The sequence below is a fragment of the Aplysia californica genome, unplaced genomic scaffold (genome assembly GCF_000002075.1).
Source record: "Aplysia californica isolate F4 #8 unplaced genomic scaffold, AplCal3.0 scaffold00019, whole genome shotgun sequence".
In the NCBI taxonomy this organism is placed as follows: domain Eukaryota; kingdom Metazoa; phylum Mollusca; class Gastropoda; order Aplysiida; family Aplysiidae; genus Aplysia; species Aplysia californica.
This window is the reverse complement of record NW_004797289.1, coordinates 1,722,351-1,737,228: the sequence shown is the minus strand read 5'-3', so window position 1 is coordinate 1,737,228 and position 14,878 is coordinate 1,722,351. Positions and strand designations below refer to the sequence as shown.

Below are 14,878 nucleotides of genomic sequence, written 5' to 3'. Positions count from 1 at the left end.
AGTCGACACTTTGCATTTTGTCCGTCTTCTGCTTGATTTCCCCAAATCAAATTTTTAAAAAACGAAAAACACAAAACGATTGAGATCATTGTTTAATCATTGCTGACTCTTGATTGAACGGGTCTTTCGTCAAAACTGACACAGGCAGCTTACAAAAGGGATTTGGTGACGGTTTATCAAGGAGTTGTTCCGACAGACACCTATTCCATCCCACTAATTCTGTAACACAGCTGGACATTCAATTACATGGGTGGTTGGCGGGTGCTCTAGTGTGATTTGCTTCTTCTTTCCTATCAAACATCTATCGTCTTTATCTCCTCTCCTTCTTTTTTGTGTTTGTTACTCTCTTGTATCACCTCTAATCTTCGGCACTTATATGACCTTATTGTGTTGCAAGTACCGTATAACTCCTCCTTCTTTTTTGTGTTTGTTACTCTCTTGTAACACCTCTAATCTTCGGCACTTATATGACCTTATTGTGTTGCAAGTGCAGCAAAACACTCAAACAAAAAACCTCCACTAAAACTAACTGTTGTCCAATTGTATATCTTTGTGTTGACTTTTCTTCCTTGTGGATATAAGACGGAAAAGTTCCACACTTTGTATTTCTGATCCAACAGCCTTTTGAGTTTGAACCCTTCAGCCTGACAGCCAGCATTTTTATTCATGGCCTTTGGTTGTTTTTGTTCTTGTACCTGGTTTTCCATCGTCACCCATCTGTTCAGGGTCTCTAAGTGGGTGATTGGCAGGTGCTATGGTGTGGTTTGCTTCTTCTTTTCTATCAAACATCTATCGTCCTTACCTCCCCTTCTTCTTTTTTTATGTTTGTTACTCTCTTGTAACGCCTCTGATCTTCTGGCACTCATATGACCTTATGCAGTTGCGAGTGCCGTAAAACCCCTACTAAAAAAAAAGGTCTCTAAATTAAGTTGTTCTTGATCCAACCCTGCCTCCTTTGCCTTCTGTCTTTTCAGTGAGTGATGTTAAAAGCTTATATGTCGTTCCAGCTGCATTTTTCTCTTCTTAATTGTTTTTATTAATGAACAGCCCATAGAGGCTTCATTCAGCACTACCTCTTCTCTTTACTCGAAGTAATAAATTTAATTTAAATGAGTGTGTGTTGTGTGTGTTTGCGAGTGGTTGACGGGTGCTCTGGTATGGTCTGCTCTATCTTTCTTATCAAACACATATTGTCCTGACCTCTTCTACTTCTTTTTTATGTTTGTTACTCTTTGTAACACCTCTAACCTTCAGCACTTGTATGACCTTATTGTGTTTGCAAGTGTTGTATATCTCTTACTAAAGCTAAAACAGAGTGTGCGCTTATGTTTGTGTTTCAGAGTTTCAAGTACCTGTATCTACGTCCTGATGACTTTAAGAAAGTGAGCACTGTAAACTCTGTGAGGGCGGAACTCATCGAAGACGACGGAGAATCTCGCTACAAGATCACCGACATCATTGGTTAGTTGCGGCAGTTGCGACAAACACTGTCAGATTTGTCGACTTTGAATAGCCTTTTCATTAGGCAGTTGTGTAGTATGTCCAACTGACTATATGAGAACTATATTAAAAGTGCAATGGGGAACAAAATCACAGTATTGATTCATTAACTTTGCGAGTATTTTACATATTGTTAGCAATCATTTTCATTTTCTGAACCTAATCTTTATTTCTCTTGTCTCTCGCTCTGTGATCTCTCTGTGTGACCATCACTGTCGATGTGTATTGGTGGTTGGCGGGCACCACTGATGGGTCCTACCTTTTTTTTTCTTTCCCCTTTTTTTGTTTCTGTCTGTCCACCTAGCTTTTTACTTGAAATAAATGAGCATTATTATGTCGATGCACTTCTCTTTTTTCAAACTCAAACAACCAATATGCTTTCATTCAACTCTGCATATTATTATTATAACTAGTTTTTTCTGCTCTTTTCTCCAGGCAAGGAAGACGGTATTGGTGTGGAGAGTTTGCGCATGGCAGGAATGATTGCTGGGGAGACCTCACAAGCGTACAACGAAGTCATCACCATCAACTTGGTCAGTACTGCAGGTGGTTGGTGGGCGATCTGATGTGGTCTGCTGTTTCTTCTTCTTTTCTGTGTAATCACTGTCCCATTCTGGTTTTTTTTGTGTGGGTGGTTTGCCCAATTGTGTTTCAAATGCCGTAAAACTCTTTATTAAAACAGAAGTACTCAAACAAACCTTAGAATGACGTCATGTGTGTTTGTTTTTTCCTCTCAAGGTGTCATGTCGTGCGATCGGAATCGGCGCTTACCTGGTGCGACTCGGTCAGCGTGTGATCCAGGTGGAGAATTCCTCCATCATCCTCACAGGGGCCGGAGCTCTCAACAAGGTCAGAGGGCGATCTTATCTCTGTGGAGATTGTGCCAGTTGTTGGGGAAGCTTTGATAGTAGCTAGTACAGTCTGTGCTATTATGAGCATCATAAAGGCTGTTCAAGGTTGCATTGTGACTCTTGCTTCTCACTGTTTCTGCCTCTCTCTCTCTCTCTCTCTCTCTCTCTCTGTGTCTCTGTCTGTCTGTCCATCTGTCTGTTTCTTTCTCTCTGTCTCTGTCTCTGTCTCTTCCTCTTTCTCTCTCTCTCTCTCTCTCTCTCTCTCTCTCTCTCTCTCTCTCTCTCTCTGGGTGGTTGGCGGGTGCTCTGGTATGGTTTGCTCCTTCTATCTTATCTAACATCTATCAGTGGGTGGTTGGTGGGTGCTCTGGTGTGGTTTGCTTCTTCTTTCCTATCAAACGTCTATCGTCTTTATCTCCCCTTCTTCTTTTTTATGTTTGTTACTCTCTTGTAACACCTCTAATCTTCTGGCACTCATATGACCTTATGCAGTTGCGAGCACCGTAGAACCTCTACTAAAACTAAACCCAAAAAAAATCTGTCTTCCTAAATCTCTTCCTCTTTCTGTTTTGCATTTGTTACTCTCTTGTAACTCCTTTAATCTTCAACACTTTTATGACCTAATTGTGTTGCATATACCGTAAAATGCTTACTAAAATTCTGTCTCTCTCTTTGTCTATCTCCCTCTCCCTTTCTCTCTCTTCCTCCCTCCCTCTCCCTCCCTCCCTCCCTCCCTCTCCCTCCCTCCCTCTCTCTCTCTCTCTCTCTCCAAATCAACCCCCCCCCCCCCCCCCATTTGCCTTATTTCCTTTTTCTGTCTACTGCCAGCCAGCCCCAACTCTCCTTTTACTTTTACGCTCAGTTAAAGACAGACAGAGAGAGACAGAGGCAGAAATAGTGAGCTTCAAAACTGTGCTGTCAGTCTTTATATAACGTATAAAAAAATTAAAAAGAAACGATAAAAAATTTAACGTGGAAAAGGAGTTATATCGGCTCCTGAGTAATTTCATTGATTTTTTAAATATACTTTTCTACGTTTCATTTTAGTGTTGATCTTATCTGTTTATCTCACTTTTTGGTGTAATATCACTAAGATTGTGTATATTGATGCTGCTGTTTCAAATTTGTGTTTTATGTAAACACACGTCACATTTAGGTGGGTCTGTCGTACCAATATCTCGGTACCCCTGTGTATTTGTCACGTTGCATTCATATCTATATTTTAGTACAGAGGGCTCACAGGGGGACATTCCATGGTGACTGACGGGACATTTGGACTATTTTTTCTTTCAATGATAACACTGAAGTTCAATAACAATTAATTTATTTCAACTTTAAATGATCAGAACATTTGAAAGACGTGTTGAGATTCATATTAAATGCAGTCATTTGAAAAAACCCAAACAAAAGTACTGTATGCAAATTCTGCAATGCATTTGGTTTCGGTAACTGATGGGACAGAGAAAATGCCTCATTTGTCCCGTCAGTAGAGCGCTTTATTAATGCAATCTATTATTATTATTATTAGTTACCGTGGAATAGCCCAAGGTTAACTCACATCTCTTCCCCCCCCCCCTGTGTACGTGTGTTCCCAGGTGCTGGGTCGTGAGGTGTACACCAGCAACAGCCAGTTGGGAGGGATACAGATCATGTACCAGAACGGCGTCTCTCACGCTGTCGTGCCCGACGACTTTGAGGGAGTCTTCAAAATCCTCCATTGGTTATCCTACATGCCTGTGGTGAGTTCTAGAAACGCCCGGAAAAAAACTAGTCATGTCTGCAATAGTTTGTCACGGACATGCATTCTCAGGGGGGTGTTTTGTTTCTATGACGTCCAGACCTGCCAGACTTTCTGATTTAATAGGGTAATTTCGAAATTCAGACTATCTTTCTCGGGATGCCGATAACAATGCCATTTTCCTAATTAATTAAGCTATAAAGTAAAAATGATTTCTTTCCCCAATTTATGCAGTCAGCGTGAATGAATAAAAACAGGGAAAGGGTGTTTGCGGGATAAAGTGGGACTTTGACAATAGTGGTGACTTATCTGCTTCTTTGTTCTTTTTTTCTGACATTATTGGACAGGCGAATAATTTGTCTTTTTGACAGTCATCAGCCAAATGATACACATACCTTTAACCTTTTCAAGTGTTTGGCAGGATTTAGCAGCATCAATCTGGGATCATGTTAAAGCTTGAGGACGATCGACGTGCAAATATGACCTTTTCTCGCGTTTCCCCCGATTTCGGTCTTTAAGAAATAGTAGTTTTCTGTATTTCTGTCTTTGATAACTTAACAAGTCGTGAAGCTATTTTAATTTGGGGGGGGAGGGGGGGGGGGGCAACTGTCTTGTTTTTTTACCTACTCTAAATGATGATTGTCATGTCGCTCATATGCTTCTCATTGCTTAAAAAGCAACATGAACTCTTCCTTTTCCCTTCTAGAGGCAGAGTATAAAACATCATTATATTGATAAGCCTTTGTTTTCTTAACCCAAACTCAGTCCTAGCTGAATATTACGCTTATAAAATGTTTTTAAAAACTTTTACCCACAGAAACGAGGTGGACTCTTGCCTGTTCTGGAGCCCCTGGATCCTATAGAAAGAAACATTGATTTTGTTCCAACAAAAGCTCCGTATGATCCGAGATGGATGTTGGCTGGCAAGAAAGGTTTGTCACAATTAATATTTGTCACGATGTGTCGTGATCAGGTGCTCGTCAATTTTTGGGCATGTAGAGTTATTAGTGGTATAACCATAAAGCTTGTTCATTTGTCTTGCTTTCTATTAAAAAATACCCCTCTATCTTGAATAGAAGTTTAGGTAATTGGGTTTGAAGAAGATGGGGTTTGCCTGGTTTCAGAGGTAAAATAAGTGAGAAAATGTCCGTCAAGTTTGGCGACTTCCATAGCTTGAAAGTCCTTGAAAACTGAAAATTTAATTTTTAGTGCCTTTTTACAACATTTTCAGTAAAACCCGTACTGAAATGTATTTTTGAATGGACATAAAAGGTGTTGAGCCAAAAGAACAAAATTTTGAAAAAAACTGCCAACCTGGTGGGAAAATGCCAGTTTCTTCGATTCCATTACAGTCGAACCTGCCTTAACGGAAACCTGTGTAGATGGAAACCTGTCTTATAGGAATCTCCTCGCTTCCCCCTTGATATATTCCTCTTTAATTACCTGTATAAAACGGAAACCTGTCCAACATGGAAATGGAAAGAAAAATCCACTCCCTTCCAAGGGTTTTACCTGTCTAAGACGGAAAATGCTTTGCCCACTCAGTCCTGATTTAAAACAAAACTCGCAAGTTTGGTTCCACCGGCTCTAAACTTAGTGCCATGTCGCCAGGCGAGGAAGGGGTAAGGGTGCAATTTGGTACTCAGAAAGTCTAGGGGGTAGATCAAGGACCTTGGGATAGATGTTACCCCATCTATGTGAGCCCTGAGCGGCATTCAGATGGTCAGTGTGGTGTGGGTGTGAAATCTCACGAAAGCCAGTGAAAGTGCTCTAGTAGCGAGCCACCACGTAAACTTTCCTGGGTAGCCAGAAGCCAGAGGTGTGAAATTAGTTTGACCAATGCCTGCCACCCTGATCGTAAGGCCGGCCGAGAAGGGTGGAAGCAAAGGAAATGTACAAATGTTTCTGTATTTAATAGGTCAGACAGTAGTCCTATGAAATGCTAGCACTGGTGGTAGTTGGATAAGTAAGACTTCGGCATGTCATTATCAGAGAGGATAGCAGTTGAGACATGTGAAGTTTTGACCACTGCTTGCCAACCGAACAAGGGACCCTTAATCCCACCGGCAGGGCCTTTGAGACTTCCTTCCATTTCCCCCCTAAACCACAAGTCAAAGACGGAATTTTTTTTCTGGCTCCCTTGCGATTCCACCTTACACAGGTTCAACTGTATTTTGACGTTTGTCTGTTTTCACCAAAATTGCCTTGGGGAATAGTTTTATTGTTGTGTCCAAGAGAAGAAGTTGAGTTTTTGGTGAGCTGCCTGCCTGGTAAACGAGCCTTTTGTTTTCATTTTGTTTCCATATATCATGTTGGTTTGCTAGACAATTCTTTTTATGTGAAAGGTTGTAACTTTTAAAATTGTTTTTAATTCAAACCCATTGTATTCATCAACTATAGTTGTTGACTTTTTAAGATATATACATGGCATGGTCTAACTTCCAAATTGTAGTGGGAGTTTTATATAAGTCATGGAAGTCTTTACACATGTCAGTGGAACAGCTTGCATCAAATCCAACTAAATCTGTTCTTGTGAAATCTTGCTTAAACTTGACATTTTCTCTTGTGCTAATGATTTAAACAAGAGGCAACTTTGAATGTATTCTTGGGTCAGATCTCCATACTCCTGACAAGTGACTGAGGCCCCTTCAAGAGTAAATGATTGTAAATTTTTTTTATTCTCTTCAGTACAGTTTAGATTTAGGAAATGGGCTGCTTTAAACCCAGGCTAACTAGGAAACAACTTTTTTAGCAGACAAATGGAGATACTCAATAACTCAATAAAATTGCCTCCCCACTCGAAAATCAATCTCCTGTTAACAACAGATAATGAATTCTTAAAGTAGGATGACGCATGCTCACATTACCATGTGTGGTTGCAAGAGCTGCAAACCTCTTTCCAAAATAAAAAACAAAAGAAGGATGAGAAATTTTTGCTGGTTTGAGCTAACGAATGTATGTTCTGTATTTCAGAGGGAGGCAGCTGGCTGTCTGGTTTCTTCGACCGCGGGTCATTCGACGAGATCATGCAACCATGGGCACAGACAGTGGTGGCGGGCCGCGCCAGGTGAGACGTCCACACACAATTGTTTTGTTTTCTTCCTCGTCAAGTCTGTGTTCATTTTAGATTAAATGCATGCTGTGTGCGTAGATATCTTAGCTGCAGACGATTCAACAAGGGCATACAAAATTCTGGTCCATATATATAATTACAATTACCTTTAAAATGCTGTATGGCTGCCTCCGAAGTAAAGGGCATTTCACTTCAGTAAATAGTAAGACTGGGTTGTCGCACCTGCAGTCAACTACGATGAATTTACAAAGAATTATTTTTTAAGTTTTCCAGTCGGTGATATTTACATCTATCTATTTATTTGTCTGTCTTTGTCCCCTCTCAGACTTGGTGGCATTCCTGTTGGTGTTGTTGCCGTGGAGACCCGGTCAGTAGAACTGAATGTACCAGCTGACCCTGCTAATGCTGATTCAGAGTCAAAGGTCAGTGATGATGCTGTTTGTATTTTACACGTTTGTTGATCAAGAGATTTGGGAACAGAGAAGACTGCATGTCTTATAGTTGTAAAGCGCTTAGAGCATACTACATTGGGTGGATATCGTCATATGAGTGCAATTATTATCATTATTTCAGAATTATTTTTAAAATTTTTAGAAAGGCACCAAGTTTGGAAGATAAAGATTTATAGCATAGATAATTTTTTTATGAGTTGAGAAGACTTCTCTGTAATGATAACCTAGGGGGAGGGGGGGGGGGGAGATGGGCTATCCACAGTTATTGTTTTGTACATTCTTGTTTGAGTTTGTTTGTCCACAAATAAGATTTCTTTTCTTGTTTTCTTGAGCAAAGATTATATAAGGTACAACTAATCTGTCTCATATTCCTATTCAGTGGTGGGTGCAATGGTGTGGTTTGCTTCTTCTTTCCTATCCAACATCTATCATCCTTATCACTTTTCCTTCTTTTTTGTGTTTATTACTTTACTCCTGTCTTGTAACACCTCTAATCTTTGGCATTTGTACAACCTAATTGTGTTGCAAGTGCCATAAAATGCAAGAAAGAGTTTCTATGAGAGTTGTTGTGAAAAATTGTCGGCTGTTGACTGGTCTATTAGTACCGTTTTGTCTTCTTCAGTGAGAGTGGTTGTGCACAACCAATGTTTTTTGTGCGATTGTTTAGCCCAGTAAATATGACATCATGTGGACTGTATCCTTTTACTACTCTCTGTTTCCAGTCGTGACACTGTTCAATGTTTATTCCATTCTTTACTTTCATGTTTTTTTTGTGAGAGCACACTAACTATTTATATATTAACATGGATTCTATGCTGTGGGCAGTCAGAGGGCATTCCTTGTAAGGGATATTTCTTTCCTCTACTTTTTTTTCCCTGCTCTTTGTCATTTTCCTCATTGGCATTTCTCGTTACAATTTTTACCATCTATGACTCTAGCACTCAAATAGTGCTGTATTTGTGAACCTGTTTGATTTGTAATTTCATAATTTGATATTTATTTTTAAAAAGTATACGTATATGCACATATACATTCACATATATATATCTGACTATTATTCCGGGTCTTCCCCTCTCAGCTGATCCAACAAGCCGGCCAGGTGTGGTTCCCAGACTCGGCCTACAAAACTGCCCAGGCCATCAAAGACATGTCACGGGAGGAGTTGCCTCTCTTCATGTTTGCCAACTGGAGGGGCTTCTCGGGAGGCATGAAGGGTACGGGACCTTTTTACTTTGATTTTGTTGTTTTACTGCGTGTTTAAATGTATGTGTGAGTGGTTGGTGGTTGCGCTAGTGGGATTTGTTCTTCTTTCCTGTCCGACGTCTTATTGTCTTTATCCCTCCTCCTTTTTTGCATTTGTGACTCTCTTGTGACACCCAATCTTCAGCTCTCATATGACGTGATCGTGTTGTTAGTGCCATAAAACACTTACTAAAATAAAAAATAAAACAAGAAAATGTATGTATATAATGTGATTTTGTTGAAAATTGCCTAAATATTGTTGTCTTTTGTCTATGATTTTACTGTACATATATTTTGTTTTGATCACTGTTAGTGTGTTGATTTTAAGATTTTTTTTCTTTGGTCATTCTATCTATTTTGTCAAATCCAGTGAACTTTGATATACCCGTCGAAAGATACAACAGTTTTGGGGATTTTTTTGTAGCTCCACATTATTATAATTCAAGTACAGTGTGAGAATCTTAAAAAACTGCGAAACGGGAATCAGTACACGGTGTGGGAAAATTTCTAACCTTCAGCATCTATTGTGGAATGGTTAGGACATTTGCCTCATATGAAAAGATGCAGATTTGGTTCCTGTGTGGGAAAGTTTTGCCAATATCTCCATCTGTCCACTCGAATATTGTACCTCACAGCACATGTTGGTCCTGACGAGCAAAGCTGTCCCCGCAGTTTTACGCAAAAAAAATTCTGAAATTATGCAAACTGAGCCCAAAAATGTGAAATTATGCGATTCTGTTCATTTTAACAAAGAAGGAAAATAATCAGAAATTATGAAAAAAAATGATCAAATTTTGCTAGATTATGGGGGTGCATAAAACCTCAGGGACAGAGCAAGGGGGTACTGTGGCGTCGGTGGCCTAGTGGTTAGGCTCTCGGACTCGCAACCGTAAGGTCGTGGGTTCGAATCCCGTCAGGGACCCGACGTTGTGTCCTTGGGAAAGGCACTTTACACGAATTTTCCTCACTCCACCCAGGTGGGAATGGGTACCCGGCTATAGACAGCGAAAGATCTTGTCAGTATGTTAGTGTTTGAGCGCTTAATCAGCTGCTTGCACTGTATGCTTCCCGGGAAGCTGAGAATGTTTCGGAGTGTTCTATGGTCTGCTGGGGTAATAATATAGTGTAAAGCGCATAGAGCCTGCTGTTGAGCGGGGATTTGCGCTATACAAATGCTATCTATTGTTATTACTGCTTCATCTGCCTCTTAAGTGGTCTAAATTGTGTCTATGGGGGTGCATAAAACCTCAGGGACAGAGCAAGGGGGTACTGCTTCATCTGCCTCTTAAGTGGTCTAAATTGTGTCTATGGGAGGGCATAATACATGACAATTCCAATTTTGTCTCTCCCTCCTCAGACATGTACGACCAGGTCATAAAGTTTGGCTCGTACATTGTGGACGCCATCCGGGAGTACAAGCAGCCGATCTTCGTGTACATCCCGCCGTACGGGGAGCTACGTGGTGGCTCGTGGGTGGTAGTGGACCCACTCATCAACCCGGACTACATGGAGATGTACGCTGACTCTCTCAGCAGGTATGTACTCACTGTCATGTACGCTGACTCTCTCAGCAGGTATGTACAGGCAGTCATGTACGCTGACTCTCTCAGCAGTTATGTACAGGCAGTCATGTACGCCGACCCTCCTCAATGGAAAAAAAAAGTATTTGTAGAAGAGTGACATGTGCAAATGGCAACTTGCTTTTCCACAAAGGCCTTCCACATTTCTGAGAGTATGTAAAAAGACTTGCAGAGAGAGGTTGTCTTTTCTTTAAGTTGTTTTAGTACGACTTTTACAGTACCTGCAACACAATTACTTCATATAAGTGCCAAAGATTAGAAGTGTTGCAAGGGAGTAACAAACACAAACAAGGAGTAGAGATAAGGACAATAGATGTGTGATAAGAAAGAAGGAGCAAGCCACACTAAGGCACGTGTTCGTTAACACTGGCTCTCTCAGTGCAGTTGTGTACGCAGGCATACCCAACAGATCAGTTATCTTAATGGGATTATGATGTACTGTGTTGTTTCAAGAATTTGTTGTAGATATTGTGGTAAATGTTCCACGCCCCCATCAACATTAGTTCATTTACCTCATGCCTCAATGACTAAATTGAGGGATAGCAAAACAAATAAGGCTGCTTTACAGCCCACGAATCGGATTTTAAAATATTTTTTTGGCAAGTGTTTTACGGCGCTCACAACCTCATAAGGTGTGCGGGACACACTAAACATTTTCAGTTGGTAGGAAATTTTGAATTTTTCCTGGGTGGCGGCCGAAGCCTACTCTTATCTATTTTAAACCTCCAAGGGATCTTTAACGTGCGCCACTTACACACGAGACTTCCGAGATTTTTCTCCCTTGTCCGAGAAGGCAAGGTGTAGATCTTACCTTCCAGAAGATCAGGGGTGTGGCTGAAAGATAAGCAGTAAGAAGGAGCCAAGGAGTAGCAGTAGTAAGGCTGCAGAAAGAGTCGGGAGCCCCAAGGAGAGGGCAAAGGAGGTGAAGGGGTGTGGGCAGAAAGTGGAGACGAAAGCAGACGACAGAACATTTCTAGAGAGCAGGAAAGGAGGTGAAAGGAGACAATTTTAAAGAATGAAATTTTTCTAGCGCTACACGGATTCGAACCCGGGACCTTTGAATGAGAGGCGAACACCTTAAACTTTAGGGCATGAGAGCCTCCAATCAGATTTGGACAGAGTAGATAGAGTAGATGTACTTTGATCTCACAACGTACACGAGAAGTTCATCTCTGAGCAAAGACACAACACAAGACACATCTTTGCATGCCTTGCCCTCCTCTCTGTTGCCAGACAGGTTTGAATTTTGTAAAATCAGGTTTTTTTAGGTTTACAGATCAGTGGCAGATATTATAGCTTTTCCTTTGTATGTGTCTCTCTCTCTGTAAGTGTAACGTGTATTTATATACTTGTACATTTTACTTTTGCGAGAGGTCTAATTATATACGTCTTTTCTATACATATAATGACTACATGAAGAACGATTTGCAGATGGTTTTTCAAGTCTTCTCTGAAATGTTATCTTTGCTTTGTTTTCCAGGGGTGGTGTATTAGAACCAGAGGGAACAGTTGAAATCAAATTCAGGCGCAAAGACGTAGAGAAATGTATCCGCCGTCTGGACCCTGTGTGCAAAAACATTGTGGAAAAGATTTCCAGTCCAGGTTTGTTTGTTTGTTTTTTTTCATTTGTATCAGTCCATAGACATTGTTGGTGTGGATGGAGACAGAAAATGAGAGTGATTGAAAATGACAAATTTATATTTTTATATTCAGGAATCAGTTAATTATTATAAGTATGTTGGTGTGGATGGAGACAGAAAAAGAGAGTGATTGAAAATGACAAATTTATATTTTTATATTCAGGAATCAGTTAATTATTATAAGTATGTTGGTGTGGATGGAGACGGAAAAAGAGAGTGATTGAAAATGACAAATTTATATTTTTATATTCAGGAATCAGTTAATTATTATAAGTATACATTGAGAACTTGGAGCAGATGGATGATGGGAAAAGACAGTATAATATTCTTTTTTGTTCCAGGGAAATGAGTGGTGCATCATAATTGGTAATGTCTGCTTCAGGTCTAGCTCTTTTATGATAATCATAAATATTATTATTGCTTTCTGTGGAGATAGAATTCCAGAAACTCTAAACTTGTTATTGTAGCTGAAAATTATTAGAACGATAAGATTAAATTAGTTTATGTAGGTAGTGGAAGGGTGCCACTGGTACATTGTGCTTCTGTACTCTACCTTTTTTTTTTGTAGTCACGCTTTTTCTCAACACTAAATGATCTTCATTGTGGCGATTTACTTCTCTTTGCTTCTTCTACCATGCTTCATTTTTTATGGCAGCATTCCTTTCATATATGTTACTAACTTTTTAACTGTTTTTAAAATAAAATAATGTGTGGAAATTGTCTCTCAGATCTGGATGCAGAGAGTAAGGCAGCATTGGAGCGACAGTTGAAAGACCGGGAGGATATATTAATCCCGTTGTATCACTCCGTGGCTGTCATGTTTGCCGATCTCCACGACACGCCAGGCCGCATGGAGGAGAAAGGATGCATCACGGTACGACATTTTCTTGTCGTTTAAGTAGTCCGGCAGGTCTCATCATCCTTTTCTTTTTGCCGCGGTGTGGAGTGGGCCGCTTGTTGCTTACTTATAAAAATATTGGAGTATATGGATTTAATGCTCCTTTTAATTCTGTTAGATTATTTAGGAGATGCCATTTTTGCTGGGATTGAGCCAAGTAGAGAGCCTTAAAAGCTCCCCCGACCCCGCCCCCCTTAAAAAAAAAAAAAAGTATAAGCACGATCCATTGAGTATACAAACCAGGGTCATAAACACCATGATGCCAACTTAACTGAGAATGTTACCTTTTTACTTATGGATGATACAAGGTGGGATACACAACAAGCTCCTATTATTTAACACAAAGATTGTGAAGGATCTGTGGGAGAGAAAGGGTGAAGGCTCAATTGCACTTACCTTTCTATCTAATGTTTCTGTTCTCTCAAAGTAATTTTACATGATGTGGATTATTAAAGGTATGTCTTAACCCTTTGGGGGAGAAAGAGTTTTAGATATAACAGTGCCTGTATTAGTTTTGTAAAGCTTCCTTTCTGTCTGTATCTTTTAGTACAAACTTACATACTCACTCTTGTTGTTTTAGTCTAAAGCTTTCATTCTCCATCTGTATGTTTTATGCAAGGAATGTGAATGCATTAGTAGAGAGAATGAGTGGAAGGCTACTTGATTTATTGTGTAATTTTTTTCCCCTTTTTTCTCGCTCTTTTTGTTTTCTCTTTTTTTTTAAAATATGGAAATCATTTGTGAAAGAATGAGTTGTTCACATGCGTTTGTTTTCTAAGCAGGTGGTTGAAGGACACCACTCGTAGGGGCTTCTTTCTTTATTCCCTATGCTGTTGTTACTCTCTGTCAACCTAGCTTTTTTTTTTTTTTACTGCACTAAATGGCTGTTATTGTGTCAGTGCGATTCCTTTACTCAAACAAGTTTCCAAAGACTTACTCTAAAGGTGGTTAGTGGGTGTTCTGGTGTGGTTTGCTTTTTTTTTCCAATCCAACATCAGTCGTCCATATTTTTCCTCCTTTTTTGCGTTTGTTACTCCCTTGCAGCACCTCGAATATTGGACACTTATTTGGCTCTTATTATATGATCTAATTGTGTTGCAAGTGCTGTAAAACTCTTTCTAAAACCACAAAAAAGACTTAATCTCTCTCTCTGTCTTTTTCCATACCTTAAGAAATATGGAAAGCCTTTGTAAAGAAACATTGCCATTTAGGCATGTCACTTTTCTACGGTCTTTTTATGTAAGAAATCTGGAAGTTGTTTCAGTAAAAAGGGGGTTTACTATTCACATGAGTTAGTTTCATAAATTGATACATCATCCCTCCCACCCCCACTCCCCTTATTTCTGCAGCAAGTGATTGAGTGGTCCAAGTCACGTGAGTTCTTTTACTGGAGGTTACGGCGTAGGCTGCTAGAACACCGTCTCAAGAGACTGATGAAGGAACAATTGCCGGAGTCGAGTCAGGCCCAGCTCGACTCTATGCTCAGCCGCTGGTTTGTGGAGGACCGGGGAACCATCAATGTGAGTGGCTGGTGTAGAAGTTTGTCTGATATCGTTTCGTTCTGTTGGGTGGTTGACGGTTGCTCTGGTGTGGTTTGCTCCTACTTTTCTATCAAACATCTGTTGTCCTTATCTTTCCTCATTCTCTGTTGTGTTTGTTACTGTCTTGTAACACTCTAATCTCCAGCACTTAAATGACCTTGTGGTGTTGCAAGTGCCATAATAAAACTCTTACTGAAACAAAAAGTAGACAGTATCCCGCGATGTCAACTGTCAGGCATGCTTTGCAGCTGTACTTAAATAATAATAATAATAATAGATAGCATTTGTATAGCGCATATCCCCGCTCAACAGCAGGCTCTATGCGCTTTACACTATATTATTACCCCAGCAGACCATAGAACA

The 14,878-nt window shown here is 40.1% G+C and overlaps 1 protein-coding gene across 3 annotated transcripts in view; it reads left to right on the top strand.

Moving 5' to 3' along the window:
* LOC101855694 (acetyl-CoA carboxylase) overlaps positions 1 to 14,878 on the top strand; it is a gene marked incomplete at its 5' end in the record, with an annotated part of 72,560 nt that overhangs the window by 51,515 nt on the left and 6,167 nt on the right. For all 3 annotated transcript variants that reach the window (XM_035971817.1, XM_035971815.1, XM_013086742.2), the window contains 12 exon segments: positions 1,341 to 1,461; positions 1,936 to 2,033; positions 2,239 to 2,349; positions 3,947 to 4,090; positions 4,907 to 5,021; positions 7,063 to 7,156; positions 7,488 to 7,584; positions 8,693 to 8,828; positions 10,214 to 10,391; positions 11,917 to 12,038; positions 12,805 to 12,950; positions 14,324 to 14,494. In XM_035971817.1, the coding sequence (XP_035827710.1) occupies positions 1,341 to 1,461; positions 1,936 to 2,033; positions 2,239 to 2,349; positions 3,947 to 4,090; positions 4,907 to 5,021; positions 7,063 to 7,156; positions 7,488 to 7,584; positions 8,693 to 8,828; positions 10,214 to 10,391; positions 11,917 to 12,038; positions 12,805 to 12,950; positions 14,324 to 14,494 (1,533 nt within the window).